Genomic DNA, 24,779 nt, shown 5'->3' on the forward strand with positions numbered 1-24,779 from the left:
GCACCTACTAATCGACTGCATCGCCCTTGGAACTATATTTCCGGATAGGGATCACATCAACTCTCTTGCTCCCAGCAAAATACTAGAATTTATCGATTTGCTGGGGCTTGATGAGTTCCTGTGAGTTAGGAGAGGGCACAATAGACCCAAGGTCGCAGTGCATACCTCAATTAAATTCTATTCTATTCTATTCTAGGGTTGGTTAATCCATGTAAAACAAGGTCCATAATTGATTTTTTTCTTTTTTGCTGAAACAGTTGAAATCTTTTAGAATATGACATTTGGGGAATATTCTGATATCAAAAACTCAAAATAGTAATCCTAGATATCCACTTTGTTCAGGTAATGCTGGGGCGGCTCTTCGAAATTTATTGCTAAAAATTTGAAAACGATTGGTGCGGAGGGTTTGGACTTATAAAGTGTATGACTTTGAAAACGTGAGTTGGGAAACGCTTTAAAGTCTTGAAATCCTATGTAAAACGTTCATGATACAAGTATAAAAATACTCATAACTTCGTCAATTTTGCACCTAACGACAATTCACTCGGTGGTACAGATCTGTCAGTACAGGAGCAACCATTATTAAGAACAAATAAGAGAATAATAATATAAATACTTAATAACAACCAATTTGTTAACAAATTTAAATTTTATTTTAATATTTTTGGAACTGAAGGTAACTATATTTACACATTAACTTTAGGTTAAAATAAACAGTCGTTCTTTCCAAGCTAATATTAATTCTAATATGGTTAGTGTTTCTTTTAGCAGACATTCTTCACACTAAACCCAAATTAAAATGTAACTGATCTTGGCCATTTTTCTTATTAAGTATTTCCAATTCTAATAATCGGAGCCGCTGCATTTCTTTTCGATGTAGCTCTTTCTTTTTGAACTCTTCTTTTTGCAGACGGAGTTTTTCAACTTTCAAACGAAACTTTTTTCGATTGATACGTTCCGATTCTTTTATATGTGTATTGATTTGTTCTAACTTTTCTTTAATTTCTTTATACAATTTAGCTTGAATTTGGAGTTGTTTTGTTAACAACGTTTCCATCTGTGCGGTTGCGAGTTGTGTCGTTGACGCAGATTGAAAGGGATTATCTCTACCTTGTTTCCTTTCAATGTTTACTATAGGGTATTCATCCTCCTCAAGACACAATTGCTCGATGGGCTTTTTAATCGGCTCATCATCTTCTGGAAAAACCAATGTACTGTCGGATGAGTGCTCACTTGTGACACTTTGTAAATCTATTGAAGATTCTTCTTTTTCGAGATTTTCTCTGCCGTGTTTCTTTTTCTTTAAATTATCTTTAGTTGAATGGTGGTTTTGATCATGCTCTTTTTTAATTTCATCGTTCTCATCATCTTCTAAACAAACTAATCCTTTATTCAGGTGTAATAAAAATACCTCCGTGTGCCTTTTCTTCAGATGTGTGATAAGACCAGAAGTGCAACAACCTTTGCGTGAGAAAATTCTTTTACATATTCGGCAACGAGCCTTTTCGTTGCTGTCCGCATCGAAAAAATTCCAAACAAAGCTGGATTTTCTGCCTGAGCGCGATTTAGACATTTAAATTTAGTTTCGTAAATTATTTCAGAAATAAACAATATTTGGAAGTTGAAATGTAAAAGGAATACAAAAAAATATTTGGCGTTGCCTGATTGCTGCCGATTCTACCGGTCCGCTAATATGACCGTTTTGAAAATCATGTGCACATATGTTTTAATGTAGTTTCACGTGAAAAGATTAAAAAAAAAAAACAAAATTTAAATTAAAAAAAATGCAATAACTTTCGTAGTATATCAAGTCTGACATTAAATTGGTAAGGCTTAACTATCCGACATAAACGCAAGAATGATAGAATATATATATATATACGGCAACCACGATTACTATTTACCATATTATTAAAATATAGGTACCAAAATTTAAAAATTAATTAATTTTCAAATTAGTAATGAATTTCAAAAAATTTACAAAAAATTAAGAAATAAATGTAGTTAGGAACAGCTTATAAATACAAAAAGTGGCATTTTAAATAGATAACTTTATTAAGTGCAATCTGGCAATCAGCGAGCTTTTCCACGAGCTTTTACCTTTGGAAACCTTTTGGACGTTGGGGGAATTGGGTTGTTGATTGATTCTGCTCCAACTACAGTCACAGTAAATTTTTAAAATTCGTTGCGTGTGGATGCGATTGTTCGCTCTCTGTGATACCATAAAATAACCGAAAATCCCGTTCAACACCTACTCATCTACGCCTATTTGTAGTATCTATTGTGACCAAAAAATCAAAGATAGTCACAAAAACTCCAACCGCTAATTAAAGAACTCATTTCAAGCGCCTGACGTTATTACCAAATACTAAAGGAGTAATCTTAAACAAAAAACCCGTTTAAAGCCAAAATGTCTTCGAATCGTGCACCAAAGTCCGGTTTTGCTGCTGAGGCACAACGCAAAGTAAGTACAATAAAAATTAAGGAAGGGAACAAACAAATTACAGTTCATAACAAGCGTGTAGCAAGGAGCTCAGCATTTTTGTTATACCAAAATAAAGCCGTAAATGTGCACATATTCTATGCTTGCTTAGGGAAAACTTCTTTAATATATTATCGTAAGGAAAACATATTTATGTATTTATGAGCAAAAGCGCGGCAAACTTTGACTGCCAATGGCATGCGTTTGGCTTCACACGAAGATGCATTGGACGACCTTCAGAATTTCCGTACGTAAATGCAGTGAGACCTCGATAATTTGGAAAATAAAATTCAAAGAATTATTAAGCAGGATATATTTCTCCTTTCACTATATTTACATTTAAGTATATGTAAGTACTTCGAGTACATATACAAATTTAGTTAAATACAAATATGCATATTTCGTCCAGTACGGCGGTGGCCAAAAACTTATAGGGATATTTTTATTTTAGATACTTTAAAAAAAGTAAAAAGGAAATTTGAGGGGTATGAATGTTTTTCTATAAGCTCTTTCACCGTTAACTTGAAATTTATGAATGGACGTACACTTGTTATTTGTAAATTGTTTTTGTTTACTATTATTATTTTCATTTTCAAAGGAAATGAATTTCACTTCGCTTACTAGCATAATTATTTATCTTTTTTATACAGAAAAAAAAAAACATTTAATTCAATTTTTACATAATATAAAAACTTCCGTAGACTTGTCTTCCGCCGATTAGCCCTAAAAAGTGGCGGGCACTTAATCGTATAATCCACATTTACGAATTAGGGTAAAATGACACCCTAACGATTTAAATTGCACCAACTAAAGCGATGAAGTGAAAACGGTATTATATAACTAGAAGCATCGCGTGTTTTATATGCAAGTGAACACTAACATGGCTGGCATGTGCACTTTTCTAAATATACATATGTATGGAAGCCGCGTATGCTGCAATATGGGAACTGGTTTCCTATCTTATATGTATGTCTTCCATTCAAAAGTTTAGTTACATATCTGATTATTGCATGCTTCAATTAGTGTTTTTGCACGACTGCTGAAAAAAGGTCCAAGCCAGAAACGTTTTGGGGAGATCTTCGCTTTACCGTTGTAAGCATGCATTTGTCAGTGCGTCTCTGCATACGTTTTTAGTGAAATAGATATTACATCCCAGCATTACATTTCTGTATATCGTTTTAAATACTTATGTATATCTACATAAGCAGGCACAAATGTGGCGGGAACCACGTTTGCGCTTTGGAAGCAGCTGTTTAAACTACGAATGGTTCCATGATGTCACCGCATTGTTTTGTGTATTACTCATGTCCCCTCTCATACTTATACACTTGAAGATAATATACATACATACATATGTACATATGTGCATATTTGCAAAAAAAAAAGTTCTGGCATGCTACAAAATATGATAATTAAATATTTAGACTTTCTGCCAATATGAAAATTTTTAAATTTCCAACGTTAAGTTTTCATTTCCATTTCAATAACATTTTAATTTTTACTATAGCCACGGAAAGACAGTTATATATGGCAACAACGAATTGGGCAAGCAAAGCCAAACAAAACAGTTGAAAATAATTCCACATAGAGTACTTTGCTCACCTTACACGTCATGGCGGTCGCTTTGCAACGTCTAGAATACAAGTTAGCGAAAGCTAAGCTTGCAAATAAATACCTGTAGTATGTAAAAGACATGATTTGTATATACATATGTAAATATACTTGTATATGTGTTAAATGCATTTGCATTTGTGTGCTTAGTTCTGTTTGTCCACACAAGCACTTTTATGGCAGTAATTCTTTCTTTCACTCCACTCCAAGCGTGTACACCCTTTGGACGAAAATTTAATACCCGTACGGAGTATATACATATGTACATATGTACGTATGAATGTGTATACGTATGGAAGTGTGTTCTATTTACACAAGCAATATACATATGTACATATGTACACAAATTTAAGTTCAGTACGGCATGGACGGGAAAGTATGGTATCGGCAAAACAACACTGACGATCATTGAGATCATATATACATATATGTATGTACATATGTGTGCAGTCATATTTGTATTCGTGCCCTTCCTATCTCTCTCCGCTTGTTTCGTTGAATGCCTGGTCAGCTGCCTCCACTGTCTGCTCCACGCTGAGCTGGGTGATGGAATTTACACTCGGCTGTTACGTGTTTGTTATTTAATTTTTATCAACAATTTACTTTTCAAAGTACAAAATATGAATACGAGAGGGAACACATACATACATACGTAATTGCAAATGTACAAATGATAACCATTCTGAGAAATGAATTGCCGCAACACTAGCCCTTTTCGGTATGATACTAGTCGACTTGGATCCCATATATGTACATACAAATGTAATTAATCTTGGATATTGACTTTCGTACTTTAGAAATTTAAAGTGACTGCGGTTTAATTTTTGTACCTTGAATAGGGTTTATTACGTTTGCCACGAAGTTTGTAACACTCAGAAGGAAGCCTTGAAGACGCTATGAAGTATATAGAAATACTGAGCCTGACAAGCCGAGTCGATTTGGTCACGTCCGTCTGTCAGTTTATTCATAAAGTAGTCTCTAACTTTTAGAGATATTGATTTGAAACTTTACAGACGTTCTTTCCCTCCCAAGAACTGTCTATTTTTACTTCTTTTATATTAATAAATTAAGTCCACTACTCTTACACTTCATAAATGTCCGCTTCTGAACAGCTGGGCTTAATACTTCTCAATTCTACCATAGGGTTTTCAAGCAAGCAAAGATTGAAAATTTATGAAGTAATGGAACCACTTCAAGTATGTACACAAAATCTAATAAAGGGGAAATATCCAATTTGGCTTGAGTATTACGATGACTTTGGCATTCATGCGAGACCATTTGCACTTAAATATTGAGAATAATAATTTTAATGGAAAGACATTTGAAAATTATTATGAGGGGAATTGTTAATGATTGACACAAAGAGGGGAAAACTTCAGAAAAAAGTATACATACATAAATGATGTAGCTGCTGATAAAAAACATATGAGTGTTTTTGGCCAGTAAAAATTTGAAATTTTCAGTTAATTCAGACTTCAAATTGTTGATGTTTGTTCACTGCCCCTAAGTAAACATTTTTCTGGCTTTCCAAGTGATTTAAATGAAATTACGTAAAAATTTTAAATTTTGCAATTTTTTCAAAAAACTTATTTTGCAAAAAAGTAATTTTTCTTAATATAAAAATGCAAGTAGTTATGTACTCATGACCACACAAAAATAAAGCTCAATCAAGCTGTTAAGTAAGTAGCCAAGTGACCAATCAAAACATTTCACAATATTTCACCTACTTGTCTCGCCTTCATTACTGACCGATATACTGGTAAGTGTGAGTATTAATATCAGACACAAAAATCCGAAAATAAATACCCCTACATATCTATACAGCGTTTTAAAAAGGCGATGACAATATGACTTCCATTCAAGTTGTGTACACAATAATAAAATGTAGATCTGCATTGCATAACCAACTGTTAATAATCACCAGATTCACCAGAAAAATCAACACTTGACAAACACGTAGAAGAGATGAAAAAACCGTCAAACAATTGAAAATAAATAAATAAATAAATATGTGCACACACTTATGCATGTATGAGTGTACGTAAAACCGGATCAAAGTTAGCGTGTCGCAAACAAAATTTTAGCCGGCTCTAGGTTACTTGAACATCGTAAAAAACAGCACAATTTATATGGGGATTGAATACCTAGTGAAGTGCCGGCGCCAAAAAAGGCAATAAGTGAATATTTCAAATTTTGGCCGTTTATTGTAGATACACACATATACATATGTACATGTATGAGTATACATATTTTTGTGTGCATGTGTGAAATCTATATATTTGTTGTATATACATATTTATGTTGGCTTTTGAGCTATGTATGTATATCCGTACCCTCATTGCTAATGTTGACAGACGCTGCTAAATAATTATTAAGTGTGCGCGCATGCGCCCTCTAAGACCACATTTTCTCACATGGCGGTATCTTTATCTGCATTTATCCCATATCCATACAAATTTACCAATACATGTGTGTGCACACATGTGACCATTCATCTGTTTGCGTAAAAACACGGAATTCTTCATTGTTAATCAAATGTTTGGTAGTCACTAAAACGCTAACTTCTGAATCACCATTATAACGATGACATCATCATAAATTCGCGATATTTAGATACCAAATTTTTATGCGACTCCAACGCCAACACAATGATATTTATCATATTTGTACATTGACTAAAGGTTTCGTTTTCTTATTGTTGTCTATGTACTTCCTGCTTTGTTGGCACTAGCTGGAGACGATTTTTTCTTCGAAAGTAACAAATTACTCTTGCAGATGACTAAAAAATTGTTGGCTCTATGTATTGTATGCTTGTGCGAAAAAGAAACTAATTAGTCAATTCGAAACCCCAATGAATTTGTCGATGTGCCGAAAAAACATCATTTATTAGACTAAAATATTCAGAAATTTCAAGGGAGAGCGAGTTAACCATCGATTATGCCGTGAAATTTCACTAAATAATAATTGGTTTTGTGCGCTTAGCTTGTGTTTGACTTGCTTATTTCTATAATAATAAGTTAAGTAGAAAAATGGCTTTCGGCTTCGGCAGTTAATTCTATAGATTTTCTTCCAACAACAATTTCCATATAAGAGCATAATTTATTATTAAATTGCAATTTTGTGTATATTTGGCACAGAGACAATTATAAAGCAGAAAAATTTCCACTCAGCATTCACAAGACACCACATTATAATGGAATATCAGCACAGCAGCGTGAAAACGTATTCGTTAATGATGATTATCCCAACGAAAAATAGCAAAGCAATGTGCCCAAGGGTCATTTAAATTCCTGCTTTTGTTTTTGTTTTTATTTAAAGATTAAAACTTTTTTTTCTAATTCTTCTGTTGATTGTGTAGCCTTTGACTTTTTTATGTGCTAGCTGGTAGTCTAGTTGGGGTGGCCATACCTGTGTTTTCATACAAACAAACACGTGTACATACATACGTATATTGTTTGCAAAAAATTTATATATGTACATATGTATGTAGATGACGCAGCTTAAATATAATTCGAAATTAACGCTTAATTTGTTTAGCAGCGTGAAATAGAGTTTTACTCCCATTCTTGGTAGAAGGCAGGCACTGTGGCCCACAAAGTAAGCTACTCTTAAAACATATTCGTATTTAGGTACGTACATATGTATGAACATATTTATAAATGTATATTATGTGTGTGTTTCTGTATCGTTTTCTAACATTTGTTACTGGGTAAGAAAACATGAATTAAACACATGTTCGGTATACTTAAAAAAAAAGGAATAAAATCAAAACAGAAATTGGAAACATACGCCGCTTAAAAAAATAAACATTATTAAGTATAATATAATAAAAATATACCATACAGGCATTAATAAACTCTTAATTGATATCTCCAGAAATGTGCTAGTTGTTTTGAATATTTTTTTTATTTATGTATGAATCCAAATTTGTTTGTTAAAATTTTCTTTTCCAATATTTTGACAAATAATTTTATATATTTTTAAATAAAAATATTTTCCCCATTTTTAATTCCAGTTTTGGAAATTTGAACTTCCAAAATGTCTGGGATTACAAATTAAATTTCCAAATTGTACCGAAATCGGTATTGAAAATCTATATAGCAATACAAAATGTTTGGGATAAATAACTGAAAATTTAAAATTTTTTAAACACAAAAAATTAAAAACACAAAATATTTTTTTTAATTAGGGTAACAAATAAAAAAAAAGTAATTTTCCAATTAAAAGATTTAATGAAAAAGGTTAAGAAAGAAGGATTTCCATATCTATAACTGAAATTCAATACCTAAAGGTAAACAAAGAGCGCCATACTACGTTAATTTTTTATTAAGAATAGCATTACTTTTCAAAAGATAACCAAAATAGTAAAAACGAAATACACAAACGGGAAATAAACTTTTAACATTTTTTCTTCTATCCGGTATTTTGGATTAAAAATAAAATTGCAATTTTTGAAATTAAAATTTTTTAATTTTTAAACCGATCTATTCGGTACCTATTTTGAATTAAAAATAAAATTAAAATTTTTTAATTTTTAAACCGATTTTTAACACACAATTTTGCGATTTTATTTTCAACTCGGTTTTCGATAAATTTTTATCCAGGGATAACAAATTATTAAGTAATTTTCAATTAAGATTTTGGATATTAGAAAATAAATATAAAACTTAATTCAAATGCGAAATCAATTATTTTTTTTGAATGCATATAATGTTGCAGTATGCATCTAAATGAAATTTAGTACACGGTTAACACAACGTGGGCCTCAAACACAATTTGCATTCTAATCCAAGTTAGCAGGCTGGTCAAATATTTATTATAATCTCTCGGATGAAACTACTCTCTAAGAAACTAATAAGGCTCGGTACGGCTCAAACTCTTTATAAATTATTGCTTTCTCCTCTTTTTGTTTTTGTGAAACCGTTTTATAAAATTGTGATATCTAAAAAATATATTTACCCCACAAAAACGGGAGATGTAGACATCTTTCAAAGTCACTCTGAACTCAAGGTTGGTTTTCTACCCATTCATAGGCTGTTACTGTTTACATTGCAACACATTGTATGCTTACAAACATTGCATATCTAAGTGAGTACGTGAAAACTTTTTACAGCAATCAGTCTCGCCTTGACCATGATTTCACACAAAATACATCAAACGGCCGCAAAAACTCGGCTAGAATGCTAAATGCTGGAAATGGAAAAATATGTGAAAACAAATTTGATATTTGTGCTTACAAAGCACTTGTGTGTATATGAATGAGCAGACATGTACGTGTGTACAAACATATGTATGTATGTATATATATATACAGCGGCTTATAAACAAACGCCACCCCTCAACAAAGCAAAATCTGTAATCTATGTGCGAATAATATACATATGTATGAACTATATGATGGAGCTATTTACTACTTTGAAGATGAGTCATTTTTAGAATATGTTCATTTATGTATGTACTTACTGGCTGCTATGTTTGCACTTGCCCATACGAGGCGTGTTTGGTTTTATTTCTGACAAGTATCCAGTACATGTATGGCTTTAAAATGAGGCATTAACGTAATTGTGCTGACATTTTAATTTTTTTTTACAGTTGCTTAAACAATAATAAAAATGTATATTTACTAGCTTTTATGGTAATGAAAGTGACCAGGCTGTCAAGGTACTAATTATTTATTGCTCTTTAGTTTAATTAACTTTGCACATGCATATAAAAATAAGTACATGTACATATGTATTTCAGAGAGAGACCCTTTCCTGACCTGTGTGCTATAAATAAGTTAAATTGGGTCGGGAAATATTGACCGAATTTAACTTAGCTTCAATATACATACCCTAATATAAAAATTTTCCATCTTCCGGTTGACTTTATACCGCATATATCAGCCAATATGTGAATTATTTTAACAAAATTTAGAGAGCATGGTTTTCTTATAACCGTGAATATTTTTGCTTACAATAAATAAAATCGGGTGAAAACTCGACCTAGACCCCATATAACTAACAGACAAGTTGCAGCAGTCTGAATAATGCGGTTATATTATTTGAGGAACTATGTTTAGAGGTTGTGTCTTCAAGCATGCGATTTTTTTAATACAAATTTTTTAATTAAAAATTAAATTTTAATTTTTTTTTTCAAAATTTTGGAATTGAAAATTTTTACTTGCGAGAAAATTGCTTTCCTCGAGTAGTCTCGAACTGTCTACAATGCCTTACTAGTTTTTGTGGCTTCAATGTTTAATAGATTGTTTTATTCGTTATCGATTTAGATGGGTTCGTATTATATGTACATATATGTATATGTATGTTGGTATGTACGTGTATTTCGATGAATTTTAACAAAAAAACATGATATTTATAAAAGTGCCTGTCAAGTTCTAAGATTGATGATTTCAATTATATAAGTTTAATATACACCCATTATTCAAATGACATTACGTATTCGGCCTATACATTTTATTCGACTAGTAGTAATTTTATATAATTTCTAATCTCTTCCGAAAACGACGTTTTGGATATACACAGATCCAGAGATAATTTTTAACTAGCATTTGTAAATGCTAACTCTCTAAATTTCTTTAGTCTTTATTTTACAGCTACACATTCACCTGCTCCACAGTAGACGCTGGCGGTTTCAAGAGTCACACACATACGTACATATATGTATATACATATGTATGTATGTATGGATATTTGTGTATCCACGAATAATTTTATCTCTTGAAATGGGGAAATTGAAAAACTATCTAAAAATTTACTACGTAGGCGATCCACTTCACAATACCCGTTTTTCTATTAAAAAAAACAACTATCTACATAACCGTTTGTCTTTTGTGCTTTAAATGAGCGTCTATTTGTGTGTCACTTTCCCAACTTGTTTGAAGCCAAAGCACAGGTATTGAATAAAACACTTAATATTTACTTCCATATGTAGGTTTACGACACATTTGACCACACTGCATGTATTCATTATATGTTTTGTGCGTTTCCTCGAAGTTTGGAAATGAATCACCAATAATGTTCAGTATTATTATATCATTTGGAACTTGTACATAGTGCCTATGGTTGTACGAATGCGTGATACCGATGTTTCTTTCACCTTTACATTATTTCATCGTGAAAATTTTATTGTATTTTCTAAGCTTCCCTCGACCCTCGAAAGATGCAAATCAATCTTGTTGGAAAATTAAATAATTCTTTATAAAATACATAGTCAGAATTATTGCAATCGGCGTCCATTTTCCACCAGTTAAGTAATAATCCCGAAATGAGCAGTATCGTCTAATTTTCTACCACCACATTTCTGTGCACCTCATGCCCATTTTATGACATATATAAAGTCCGCGCATATAAATTAAAAGTGACGTACTTATGTATATCGCCAACACCCACTGACAAATGTTGCCATTGTCGTTAGATTCCGCTACGAGGTGTACGACCGTAGGCACGAGTGCTCAACACTACTCGTAGGCACTTAATTAGGCCGGTCTCCGACACCAGTGAGGGTCTATGTGCGCACATAATTATATATATTTTATGTACATATACATATACATACATATATATGTAAAAACATGCTTGTTTGGAAAATATGTTTGTATGATTGAAGTGTGGCGCGGTTATTTTCCACTTCGAAAGCACACTTCTTTTGTTTATCTATTTAATTTGTAAGCCGACTTTGATTGTCTGTTTTCACGCTCAAAACATTCTATATATGCCTGCATTTGCCTTTGCTGCAGAAACACACATGTGTACAAAGTATGTACTATGTATGTGTGTATGTATGTATGAATGAATGTTGCTATAATGTTACATGCCGCATTCCACTTTCAAACATTCTGCTAGCGTGTGCTTCCTTCATTTGTGGGCATACCACTTTCATTCACATAAAAGTTCTACTCAGCCCAACGGCTTTAATTGGCTGCGTGCGTTTATTAGTCGCTAACGCGTGTTACTATTGCATTTCCTTCTTCCAAAACGTATGACAAGGTCTCAATTGAAGACTGAGCAGACATGTTTTTGTGTTTCGAATCATATAGCGGTATTAGTTTGATTGGGGCAGTCGCCACTCCATCTTTGGCAAGTGGCCAACAAGCGCTCTATTGACTCAAAAGTACTGATTTGACGCATATCTATGTATGTGTATGCATGTACATATCTACATATGTTGGGTGTCTGGCAGTCAATGACTGATAAATTTGGGCTACCTGTTGATTTACAACAGAATTGTGTGGTTAAATTTGGGTGAATATTTACATATTTAACAAAAGGGTGACCAACGTACTTTATTAAATACTGATTTTTGACGGCTCTGACTTTCTATTACTTTTTTGTTTAATGACAAACTTACAGCTTAGGCTCTTACATTTTCTTCCAAAAGCGCAAAGATTACCAAATATTTGGTTATAAAAAAATAAACGTTGAAAAGGTCTATTCAGCGGCGCAGACTTTCTTTATACTATTAAAACTTATTAGGAACAATTGTTTGAAGGTTATAGAACTATTTTTCGAAGCTGAAGAGAAAAAACGTTAACTTAAGCTGCATTGAAGCTTTAATACTCTTCATAAGTGCATTTTTTATAGCATGAAAATATATAAAAGAGATCTTTATACTGGTCGTGCAGTTTGTTTGCCAGCTATGTATGTACCATATAAGCAATAGTTGTCCGACCTGAATAATTTGTTAAAAGTTGTAGAGTTACCTCAAGTGCCAAATTTCGTAGAAAACTTGTTAAGTAAAAAAATCATACAAGCACTTGATTTTGATCATCGAATCTCGTTACTACTAATTATAGATCGTTTTTCAAAAAATTAATTATTTAACATAAAAATACACAAAAAGTAATAATTGCTTTCTGGTGAGCAAAATAGCTTTATAATTTTGATTAATAAATAAATGTTTTGATTTAAAATTGCTAAATTAATTTTTTCACCTCTTATTTTATAAATAAAAGTCTCAACGCGATTAAAAAAGCTACATACTTGTATATTGTGTAAATCTTTGGTTGGAACCTCAATGACCGTTGCTGATATATGGTACATACATACATACATATGTATACACATATATGTATGTATGTATATAATATATTTGATTATGCAAGTAAATTATGTAATTCTTAACCGCAACTTAAGCTTTAAGTTTTCCTTGAAATGTTGTCCCTCAAATGTGGGAAAGAATATTTCAACATTAATAGCTTGATAAGGAATAAAAATATTTGCGAATACATTTTATGTATTAGTTTTTATTATTTTGATAATTAAAAAAACATAATCTTGAATTTGAAAAAAACAATATTTTATTATTCAAGTGTTCAGAAAAAAATTATTAAAACAATATATCATCTGATTAAATTTGATCCAAACTACAGCATTAAAAAATTTAACGAGTTTGCTGAAGTGTTATTTTTCCAATGGTTGTCAGTCCGGGTCATTTTTGATCAGATGGAATATACATACATATCTATAATTGTATGTAAATATACTAATTCCAGAAAAACATGTATTCCAAATATACATCCACATACATACATTAATATAACATACATACTTATATGGTGTTTATCAACGCTCATATGTATAAAAGTTGTCATAATTTAGCGAGTGAGGCGAAACTTGCGTAATCGTTTTTATTTATTTCAATTTTTATACGAACCTCAGTACACACACACATGCAGGGAATAACAATGTTTGTAATAACAGCACTGTGACCTCATTAATTTAACGTTTTTGTTGTAGTTGCCATTTATAAATTGCTTATTTGTTATATTGTACAAACATTATATTTTTGGCATTCATACATACACACATACATAGAGTATATATGTATGTACATACATAGATATAAATAAGCATGATTCATATGCCAATTGAATTTCTATTCAACATTTTATTAACTGCCAAAATTCTTCTGTTTGTCATCTACCGTCATCCGCATAATTTCTTCCAGCATACTAAATTTACACTGTTTTCATTACCATTTTGAAATAACGGCTTAATTTGCATATTCTCTATAACGAAAACTATTTGCAGCAAGGAAAAGACAAGTAATTTTTTGCTGCATAAATAAATTAAAATTTATTATAAAACTGTCAGCCAAAGGCGTCAGTTATTGTGGTCATCGAGTATATGTATATTGTACCCACCAACAGACAGTGAAAAGACAGACAGACAGTCAGGCAGTTTTGCGCCCCGATACTGACATGAAAGCCACACATACTATTAGTGTGTGAATAAAATATTCTGTGTGTTTGGTAATGTTATATACATATGTATGTACATATGTATATTTTGCCGTTTGAAACATTAATTGTAGTATGTCAATCAGAGACAAAAGTTATTGTCGTACATCGACATTCGCTAAAGTGATTCCATTCACGCAATTTCCACTGCCTGTTTTACTCATACTTACACATATTTAAAAAGTTTATATGTATGTGTATATGGTTTCATATTTACCGCTCCTACTTGAACTTGCACATTCCGAGCTTGGCTCGGGCACTAATCATCTTTCCTTGTCGCCATTAATTATGCAGAAGCAAATTCTAAAGCTCAACTCAGGCTTAGGCAAAAATCGTTGAGTAATAATAGAGTGTTTTTTTCCAAACTCTTCGCGTTGCTTTTTTTTTTGCACTGGCGAATTTGAAACCTGGCTTTCTTTTATTTTGCTATATAATTTTTTTGTTTATTGACACGCTTATGACTTTGTTGTTTTTGATTGCATAATTGTTAAAATGCTAAATATAATATATTTTTAAATTACTATTTAGCCGAGCTCGATCTTCCGGTGTGTCTTGTGGATATTCAACAAAGCAGAAGCTTCATGATTTAAATCTTTAATATTTTTTGGTATCTTATCTAAAATCAATATCACCAGAAGAAAATTTCTTTCAAAAGAGTTCGCTACTTTACAGAACCGGCTGGATAATTTATATTCCAGAACTGGAAGGACAAACTATCAAGTATATCGGTAGTCAATCGCGCGAAACATGATCGTCAAATAAGTAAGCAAAATTATCGGTTTATGGCAGCCCCAAAGGAAACGCATTATCTCTTTAGCCACTTAGAACTCTTCCCGAGCACCTAAATGTGAAGATTGAGCGCGGAACACTAGAGAACAAGCAGACAACCTTTTGCAATATAAATGTGATCTATAAATTATATATAGTATATTATAATTTAAAGTATTTAAGTTTAACGATATAATATTTGTATATAATAAATTGTTTTAAATTCTAATCTAAAAATTTTGTAATTAATGCGAATGATGGTCTCTCTTAAAGTAGCCTTGTGAAAATTATATCTAATGAAAACTTGTTTATGGTTTTTGATAACAGTGATTCTATTTCAATGCACAGTGCTGTGTTACGCATACATAGTAAATTCACGAATAGTTTCGGCATTGATAATAAATCTAGTAACTTGAGCCATTGTCTCCGTAGTCGAGAGTACACTTTCTTTTCGCTTTTTATTATCTTTTGGTAATAAATCTCTGTCGTTTAGTCAGTAACCTCGTTCAGATATGAAATGCTGATTAAAAACATGTTTCGTTATTTACGTGTATTGATAACCTACGGAAAACAGACTCACCTAGAAACAACAAAGCCAGCATATTTACGCGCACACCCTTCATATACATACATTCCAATACATATTTACATACAACTATGTATGTAATATTTTAAAATAGGTAACTGAATCAAGCGCCGTACTGTTCCATTTAATAAGTATTCTTGTTTTTGTTTTCTTACAATTAGCGATAACGCTTACTCAAATTAACTGCATGTACGAGTTTTTGTTTTTAACAATGAGATCATTCGCCCTAATAAAGCTCATGGCTGGATGTGTCTGACTGACGTGATCGGGAAATGTTTGAGTGGTTTGTTTTAAGTATCGGTAATGAGAACCTGTTATTGTTAATTTTTATACCCTGAACAGGGTATAATAAGTTTGCCACGAAGTTTGCAACGCCCAGTAGGAAATGTCAGTGGCCTTAGGAATTATTTATACAAATGATCAGTAGGACGAGCTGAGTCTAGTAAGCCATGCCGTACGAACTGGCCGATTAATTTCAAGATAAAGATCCTTTTCTACCCTTTTATGCGATAATAAATGCATTTGCGAAGGGTATTATAGCTTCGATGCAGCCGAATTTTACATTTTTATTATTTATAGAACATTTACGATACAAAAGTTCTCAAATGTTAAAATAAAATATTCTCCAAAGCTAACAACAACAAACGTATTTCCCTTAAATGTTGTGAAGTCGCTATTTATTTGGCCGAGCTTCTGCCTTCTTTTATTTTAATGTCTTTATTCGAAAAAAACGAAGTTCCTACATGTTTTAAGCGGCCGCTGAATGGCTAATATATTTTATGAGAAGCTCTTCACTGCAGATATTTGTATGCTCGGAACTTTTTCATTGTGTATCAAGGGGCGCCTTTCTACAGGAAAGCACTTTTTCGTTGGTGAAGAGCTGAGATCGAACCACAGTTTTGGCCTATTTGTATCCCGTTTAAAGTTTCTTGAGATTTCTTTTATAAAAGCCATCTAACCTCCTTTCAGCAACATTTAGAAAAAATGTATGCACTTTGTTGGATATAATTAACATTATTATTGATGTGAAAGCCTTATGTATGCGTAAATTGTTGTAAATTGGCCTATAAAAATGGTTTGTCGCCTACCGCCTTTGTTCTCAATCGTCAAAAGCAATTTCTCAAAGTGCTGAACAAATTAATTTATATGTAGTCAAACCAAATAATCGATTTTGTCTCAATCGAATTGATTTTAGTTGAGTAGATGGTCTATTTGAATTTTTCATTGGCTTCTATGGATACATATGTACATGCATACACATGACTGTTCAAGTCCACCACTATATATGTTACGCTACTTGCAATGTCAGCATGTTTTACAAGCTTGAATTATGTTGCGGTCGTTTACCATATACGGACTCGCTTTTTCTGAAAATATATACAATTATACCTCTGTGTGTGCTTATTCCAATACGGACTGCCGAAAAAGGTGTAGTCGACACAAATGATTTTGGTGAAAAACAAAAATGAAGAGAAATGCTAGAGTTCGCAAAGTATGAAAAAGCATAATTGGCTAAGCCGACACCATATTTAGCCGGCATACTAATATACATACATATCTACATAGATATTCATATATGTAAACTTACAACCTATTTGGAGCAGTTGTGATTCATTTTAGGCAGAAGAAAAGATTTCGATCAATCGAATCTAAATATATAATATACACAACAGAGAGTAGGTACTGATTGTAGGGTATAGTTAAAGGGTAATAAAAATACTTAGATACTATATGCAGATGTGTATGCACTACCTTTGGGTGTGCTCCAATAAGTGCTATGCACAATGTTAGCGAAAATACAGCGACAATCGCCAATCTTATCACATTGATAAGCGCAATTTCCAATGATAATGATACCAGAAAAAGCAGCGAACAGATTCTCGGTACTTGCCATTTTTGTACACCAATTAATTACGAAAATTCCTTTAAACTATTGTACTTAAGTGCATATACTAGTAATTTTCTTGCTTCACAAGTGATCTGCACATCGAATTCATAGGATCGTTTTTAACATTTAATTAGCAAAAAATGTATCAAAATAAGGTTAGATCGTGATTTCACTTGAGATCCAATTAAAAGATAAATTTTTTAATTTTCAATTTGTACAATTAGCGTTAAACATATACGTGTACATATTTAACTCATATCAACACTAACTGTTTGAAACACTTTTCAGATTAACTCAAAATACAGCGAAGAGTTGGCTCAAGAATGTCTGGAATGGATCAAGATTGTTACTGGCGAACCAATCAACACAGCCGGTGATATGGATAACTTCTTCGAAGTGCTGAAGGATGGTGTTTTATTGTGCAAATTGGCCAACGCATTGCAACCGGGCTCAATCAAGAAAGTCAACGAAAGCAAAATGGCCTTCAAGTGCATGGAGAATATTTCCGGTGAGTGATAAAAATTAATTTTATTAGTGTTGCTATTGTACATATGTATATGTGACTAGTTATTCAGTGAAAGCCATTTGCCAACCAGTTATGCGACCGCTGATTTCATATAAATTTAATGTTCACACAAATTAATAAGAATATATTATAAAAATTTACGGATATTGAATTCTAACAGTCGAAAGAGTTAAACCTAAAATATATTAAAGTTTTTCTTAATTTTAATTTAATTTACTTTAAATTCATACTTCAAGAATAATAATTTTTTCACATAATATTGATAAACAACATACAATCTGAAGCCAACGCTATTTATGTATATACATATGTATATTATCTATTGTTGTTAAGTACCTTTTATCTATTCCATTGTATTATCTTCTTTTAGCTTTCCTGGCCTGTGCTAAAAACTTTGGCGTACCCACACAGGAGACCTTCCAGAGTGTTGATCTTTGGGAACGACAAAACTTGAACTCTGTAGTCATATGCCTGCAATCCTTAGGCCGCAAGGTAATAAAACCATATTGAATTCACATTCAATCTAATCATAAACTTTTATCAAAATTGCATAATAAAAAAACGCTTGTAAATTTTCATTTTGTACAGGCACACAACTACGGCAAGCCATCAATTGGTCCCAAAGAAGCCGATAAGAATGTGCGCAACTTCTCCGAAGAACAATTGCGTGCCGGTCAAAATGTCATCTCACTGCAGTACGGCTCAAACAAGGGTGCCAATCAGTCGGGCATCAATTTCGGCAACACTCGGCACATGTAAATGCTATTAGCTATTAGCAAATAGTATAGCGGGTATGCGCGTGCGGCCGGTTAAACCAATTCTATTGGTACTTACATGGACGGATGTGGTTGCACGCAGCGTTATATATTTAGCGGCATTTTAATATTTAAGCATTCCATAAGTGTCCAAAATTATATTAAAAAAGACGCAAAACCCCAAAAACAACAAATGTATTCAAAATTTTGCATTCCATGTATTTTTTAACTTTATAAACTTATATTGAACATATTTTAAGCTCTATCGTAAACAACAAAGAATTGTAAACTTTTTTATAAACAAAAACATTTGATTTTGTAACTTTAAACACTATACTTATATTTAATAATACACTTTTTTCTGATTTGTACTAAATCGGCACTTACAAATACAACATAAAACGGGAAAATAATACATTGTACCAGAGGCGCGTTTGTGTATGTATATATTTACGTAACATATACAATAATTGCCTCGTTCGTGCCATTAAGCATTTATATTGAACATATTTATTCTCCTACATACATATATGTATGTACAACAAAAGAAACTCTCTCTCTGCAAACATTTTACACTAATGCATAAAAAAAGATAAATATATTTTTCGAAAAAATAATAATAAATTATTTACAATAAGAACTTTTGGAAAAATTGTATGCCTTTAAAGTGTAAATCGCAAGATAATAACCACCTGTAAAAAATACTGTAACGAAAGTGTCTTCTCCCATATAATTACCGTTAAACATAAATTAGAAAGTATTTATGAATCATATACAATAACACACACACACACACAGTGATACGTATTAGTATACTGATTTGAACTGTTAATTCATGTTGAAATAAAATTTATTACAAATAGTTACTATAAAATGTTTTTAATTTAAGCAAAAAATGTTAATCCGGTAAGTATAGCTGTGGAATATTGATTTAATGTTTAGCGATCGATTATTTGTTTCTTTACTTTTACACAAAAAGTAGTGCCTAAAACGAAAATATAAAAGGATAGCTTAAATAAAGATATTTAAAAAATTCAACTTCATTAAAAATAAATTTCTATTTATCTTTAATCGTATGTCAAATTTATATGATGATATTTATGTATTCAATTAAATGGAAGAATTATACCATATATTTATGCCCTGAACAGGGTATATTAAGTTTGCCAAGAAGTTTGCAATGGACAGAAAGGAACGTCTCAGACCACGACGAGCTGAGTTGATTCAGCCATGTTTGTTTGTTTGCATATACTTCTTCTTCATTATTGGTGTAGACACCGATTACGCGGTTATAACCGAGTTTATAACAGCGAAGGCTGTTGTTTCCTTTTCATTGGGGACGTTTTTTACGTCATCACTAAACTATATACATACATATATTTATACAAACTCATTTTCTTTTACACAAGGTTTAACGATTTATACAAAAAGCTCTTATTAATATTTTCCTCATTTTGTTTTAAAAGTTAATTTAAAAATTTATATTTAATACAATCATTCATTTTGTCACATTTCCGTTTCCTTTTGGTAGTTTTCGTTACTTCCCAATTTACCCATAAATTAATTAGGGAAAAATTATTAACATGGCATCACTGAAATAATTTTGTCTTTGAGGTTACTTTTCCACTTTGTACACTTTCATAACACAGTGCTCTACTAAATCGACGATTTTAAGAAACAATTAAATATGCCTTCCTATGAATTGGCAATGGTTTTACGACAAATGTCCAGAGTAAGTACTTCTGCATTAAAGTTTTTATTCATGAAAACTAATTCACTTTTTATTTTCTTTGACGTTTAGCCCGAGATTGTTTCCGTATTGAAGCGCACCGCCGGAACACTTTTAGACAGAGGCTGCGTAATCAGGAAATTGGAGAATTTAGGTACAAGAGCGTTGCCGCACAAAATCAGTGAACACGGTATAGTGCATCGCGAAGGCACCTATTTCAACATATCGTTTGATGCAGCACCAACGAAAATAAGTGATTTTATGGAAGAGTTCGGTCGTGACATTGACATTGTACGACGACGTATATTTAAAATAGAAGAACCTGAAGAATTCCAATGCACACTCCATGAGGAAATGTTGCCACCGGCTTATCGCAAGGATGTCCAGGAAATGATAGATATAGCGAAACGCAAACAAAAACGCAAGTTCAAATATAATTCTGGCTTAGATTATTATCCTTTCCAAAAGTAAGGTTTGCAAATTTGAAGCAATTATTTTTTATTATAATTATTAAAGTTGTTGATATACAAGTAAAATAAAAATTATTACGTTCTATAAACCTCAGAATAACTGAAATATTTCAGTAAACCTATAGCATTTCTTTCATACACACCATATTTTGTTTTAAACCATAATTGAGTTAACAATCTAGTCCTAAAATCTACGTGTCTGACCAGCTTGCGCGGACGTTGATGGTGTTGGTGCTGTTGCCTTTGCCGGATCTTCTAACAAACGCACGAGCATCGAGTTTTTCGGCCCCGTACACCATGTGATGCCATTCTCATCAATCACATATGTCTCCAAGGTAACCTGCCATTGGCCCCCACTTGAAATTGGCAAAAGAAAGCTGCCAGTCAAGAAGTCACGTTGTGGTTTAACTGTTTGTGTTAGTGTAACTGTATCAGAAGTTGTAGATTTAGGTGTTTCACTTGCAGGACGAGGTGTAACCAGTTGTGATGTTAATGTCAATTGTACGGCATCTACACTACGATACATGGAACGTCGCTTACCATAGTGCTGGATGACACCTTCTACTTTAATTACTAAATTACTGCCTGATTGTACAAGCACTGGCTCACCTGGACTACGTGGCTGCGGGCTAACAGATAATTTAATCTGTGTAGATTGTAAGACTTGAAAGAAGTAACGTGGTAAACATAGTGGAGTTTTAGTGATCAATTCAATTTCACTTAGAATAATTTCTAAGTGTCGATTACTTATAGTCTTCGCATTCGATGGTTCTTGAGGCAAATTGCGTTGCATTTGCTCCATGCGGTGGCAGCAGGATGCAAAGTAGCGAGTTTCTGGACACTGGCCATTAGTCAAAAACGCCGGAGGGTCTGAGGGCGTAGCAAAACAAATCGTCTCAACAATATGTGCAAACAAAGCACATTGATATTCGGCTATTTCCAAAAACTCTAATGTTACTGGATCCGCATCGAAAGCAGATTTATACAGGCGTGAGTACGATTCTTCACAACTTTTCAATGCCTTCACTAGTTTGCGCAACTGATTGGTAACATGACCAAACTTTTGCAAGTAATCACGAGAGTTTTGCGCTAAACTTCCTGCAATTGCCGGTGGTGGTACAATAATCTGTGCGTTTTTCACTGTAACTGCCATATAAAGTGTCTGCAAAAATTGTGCACGTAACTTTAAATACTCCAGCTGAAATGTAAGTGGATTGGCTGGCGATGAACTAGCACGCAGACTAGCGAGCGCTTGCCAGTACAAATTGATTGCAGATTCCAAACGCTGCATGAGCGGCATCTGTTTTAGCACAGATGTGGATGTTTTAGACGACTTATCTTCAGGCTTGACGCTGGGAGGTAAAGGCGCACACTGCTCATAGTTGTCGCGCATATATTCATACTCCACACCGTAATTTAATATACATTCGGCTTTTCCCATTTGTGCTAAGCCCATCAAAAAGAAATGTAGTTTGTCCACAACAGTGATCTGGGATATTTTAGAAAACATATGTGCAGCAAGATAGTGTTGTCCAAAACGACTTGCCGATCTTGCTATGCGATATTGATTCCAACAATTTACTTTGCTACAACAACGTTCAAAGCATTCCATCACTTGCTTGGGTATGAAACAACCAATCATAGACTGGAGAGCGACGGATGCTAGAATTTCAACTGTATGCAGTTGATCTTCTTTTGCACCAGCATCCATAATGGCATTCAGTTTATGTAAAATAAAAAGCAGACGATTTAACACTGGATTATCCTGTAAAGTAAATATATTTTTAGGATTAGGTTATTATAAAATATGCACATACACACTTACAGTTGGCTCTCCACCTGCTACTACCGATTTGTCTGCTTCTTCACTCGCAGCGCTCGCCGCTTCAATCTTTGCTTGCGCTGACAATGCAACCTGTGCCGATGTTGATGGCTGCACGTCATCAATGTCCATGGGTTCTTCTGTGCTCAAGTTTTTCGATGCGAATTTTCGCAATTGAAAATGCGAACCAAGAGCGCCTAGCGCATCGCACATCATTTCAGCATTCCGTGGTGGATATTCTATTTCTTCGGTAATTAAGTCAGCCAACATGTTAACAAAATCTGTGCCGAACTCGTTGTTTACACTGGCAATTTTAATACCACAACAAAGTATTTTCTTCAATTCGCGTTCATTTTCTTTTTCGCCTACCATACAGAAAATTAAACCTTCCATGTGTATATTTACTATTTCCATAATATTAGATGTAATTTGTTTGTCGCCGCCTGAATAAGTCAGAAGAGCGGCTAAGATTGACATGGCTTGACTGGCGGTGGCATAGTCATCTAGGCAAATACACGTAAGACACAACTCCGTCACTGATTCTTGCTCTTCGTTTAACAATGCATGACAAGTTAGGGGACAATCACATAGTTTAAGTAGTATATTTAAATAAAGATATTGTTCGCGAGAATCCTCACAACCTTGTGCCTTGACTAAAAGTTCTCTCATTGCCTTCTTTGGCCAAGCATGTACACACTGTGGATCGGCCAGTTGGGTGAGTGATTTCAATACTTGCGCTCGGACAGGTTTTCGTTTATCTTGCAAAAAGTCAAGCAACAATTTTACTTGATCTGGTACACCGGTTAATGTACGGATAGAAAGTTGGGTCAGTGAATCAAGTATAGCCACCACGAAGCTTTCAGCGGGGTACTTCGGTAACAAATTGAGACAAAGATCTTTCACCAGTGATGATGTGTTAGAGTCGTGATGCATGTGCCTTAAAACTGGTATGAGTTGTAATTTCATCGGAACTGGTATTTGTAATGATTCAATCATGTCGGAAATTTTAGCGCACATACAAATAGCAAATGAACGTGATTGTGCGGCAAACTGTCCACTCGCATATATTGCTGCTTCCACTTCTACAGTGTCATGACTGTCTAACGCCCGACGTATAGCATGATGTACTTGCTGTTTTTCCGGTATCACACGTGATACAGCGCCTAATGTGCGTAAAGTTAATGCACGCGCAACAGGATCGTTCGAGTGTATTACCATAAATATACGTTTAACGAACGCTTCAATATTCAAAATTTTATCCAAGTGATTTTCACTTTGTTGGCATACTCGTAATACCCAAAAGCGCAAGAGATTCGAACCGTTCCAAAAGAACTCTGCCAGTTTCAGAAACGAAGAGTTTATTAATATTGGAAACGGATACTTTTCGAACAGTCTTGGAAAACGCACTATGGCTTCGCACTGCACACCTAACTTTGCAGAACGTAATCCTTTATCCAGTTCGGTCAACACGGAATTGGCATCCTGTTCGGATTCATTGAGAAAATTCTCGTTGAAGAGATTCACTCGAACGCCCGATAAAGAGGACATTTTCTATTTCTATTAAAATTGATAAAACTCAGTACACAAATTCAAAACAATTGTTAAATTTGCTTGGCTTGCAACAACTTCTAATTTAATAAACAAAAGCACTTCATCTACTGTCCCAGGCGGCAAAACAAACAGTGTTTCTTCTTTTCATATTTCTTTGCGCACTAAAGGCCTACCCACATACAGCTTTCACGTGACAGTTTATACTGAAACAACGAAGCTCAGAAAACAAGGGTATGGCACAATGAAAGTTTAACTTTCAATGGTTTTTTTTAGAAGAGAGTTGTCCAACATTTTGTTTGGCTTTGCGTCGAAAACTTTTTATATAAACCTACTGAGAGAAATGAGTACTTC

The 24,779-nt window shown here is 33.3% G+C and overlaps 3 protein-coding genes across 4 annotated transcripts; 2 read left to right on the top strand and 1 right to left on the bottom strand.

Moving 5' to 3' along the window:
* Positions 1-2,162: 2,162 nt before the first annotated feature.
* LOC126761393 (myophilin) lies at positions 2,163-19,730 on the top strand. Of its 2 annotated transcripts, none has more exons than XM_050477507.1 (4): positions 2,163-2,464; positions 17,864-18,083; positions 18,472-18,593; positions 18,690-19,730. In XM_050477507.1, exons 1-4 carry the CDS (start codon positions 2,411-2,413, stop codon positions 18,858-18,860), a joined length of 567 nt encoding a protein of 188 aa, XP_050333464.1. In that variant the 5' UTR covers positions 2,163-2,410; the 3' UTR covers positions 18,861-19,730. The 2 variants fall into 2 exon arrangements, with proteins under 2 accessions (XP_050333464.1, XP_050333466.1); XM_050477509.1 differs by lacking the exon at positions 2,163-2,464 and adding an exon at positions 17,645-17,730.
* A 734-nt stretch (positions 19,731-20,464) lies between these two features.
* On the top strand, positions 20,465-21,177 carry LOC126761737 (probable 28S ribosomal protein S6, mitochondrial). Its single transcript, XM_050478111.1, has 2 exons — positions 20,465-20,588; positions 20,658-21,177. Exons 1-2 carry the CDS (start codon positions 20,544-20,546, stop codon positions 21,054-21,056), a joined length of 444 nt encoding a protein of 147 aa, XP_050334068.1. The 5' UTR covers positions 20,465-20,543; the 3' UTR covers positions 21,057-21,177.
* On the bottom strand, positions 21,059-24,552 carry LOC126761736 (integrator complex subunit 7). Its single transcript, XM_050478110.1, has 2 exons — positions 22,881-24,552; positions 21,059-22,820 (listed from the first exon to the last, which is right to left on the bottom strand). The coding sequence occupies exons 1-2, from the start codon at positions 24,423-24,425 to the stop codon at positions 21,240-21,242; spliced, it is 3,126 nt and encodes a 1,041-aa protein (XP_050334067.1). The 5' UTR covers positions 24,426-24,552; the 3' UTR covers positions 21,059-21,239.
* Positions 24,553-24,779: the final 227 nt, after the last annotated feature.

The sequence above is a fragment of the Bactrocera neohumeralis genome, chromosome 6, assembly GCF_024586455.1.
Source record: "Bactrocera neohumeralis isolate Rockhampton chromosome 6, APGP_CSIRO_Bneo_wtdbg2-racon-allhic-juicebox.fasta_v2, whole genome shotgun sequence".
NCBI classification, from domain to species: Eukaryota; Metazoa; Arthropoda; class Insecta; order Diptera; family Tephritidae; genus Bactrocera; species Bactrocera neohumeralis.

Coding starts and splice junctions, on each gene's coding strand:
- LOC126761393 (XM_050477507.1), top strand. CDS start 2,411: ATGTCTTCGAATCGTGCACCAAAGTCCGGTTTTGCTGCTGAGGCACAA. Junction 2,465..17,863: donor CTGCTGAGGCACAACGCAAA/GTAAGTACAATA, acceptor AACACTTTTCAG/ATTAACTCAAAATACAGCGA. Junction 18,594..18,689: donor TGCAATCCTTAGGCCGCAAG/GTAATAAAACCA, acceptor CATTTTGTACAG/GCACACAACTACGGCAAGCC.
- LOC126761737 (XM_050478111.1), top strand. CDS start 20,544: ATGCCTTCCTATGAATTGGCAATGGTTTTACGACAAATGTCCAGA. Junction 20,589..20,657: donor TTTTACGACAAATGTCCAGA/GTAAGTACTTCT, acceptor TTTGACGTTTAG/CCCGAGATTGTTTCCGTATT.
- LOC126761736 (XM_050478110.1), bottom strand. CDS start 24,425: ATGTCCTCTTTATCGGGCGTTCGAGTGAATCTCTTCAACGAGAATTTT. Junction 22,821..22,880: donor TAGCAGGTGGAGAGCCAACT/GTAAGTGTGTAT, acceptor TTTACTTTACAG/GATAATCCAGTGTTAAATCG.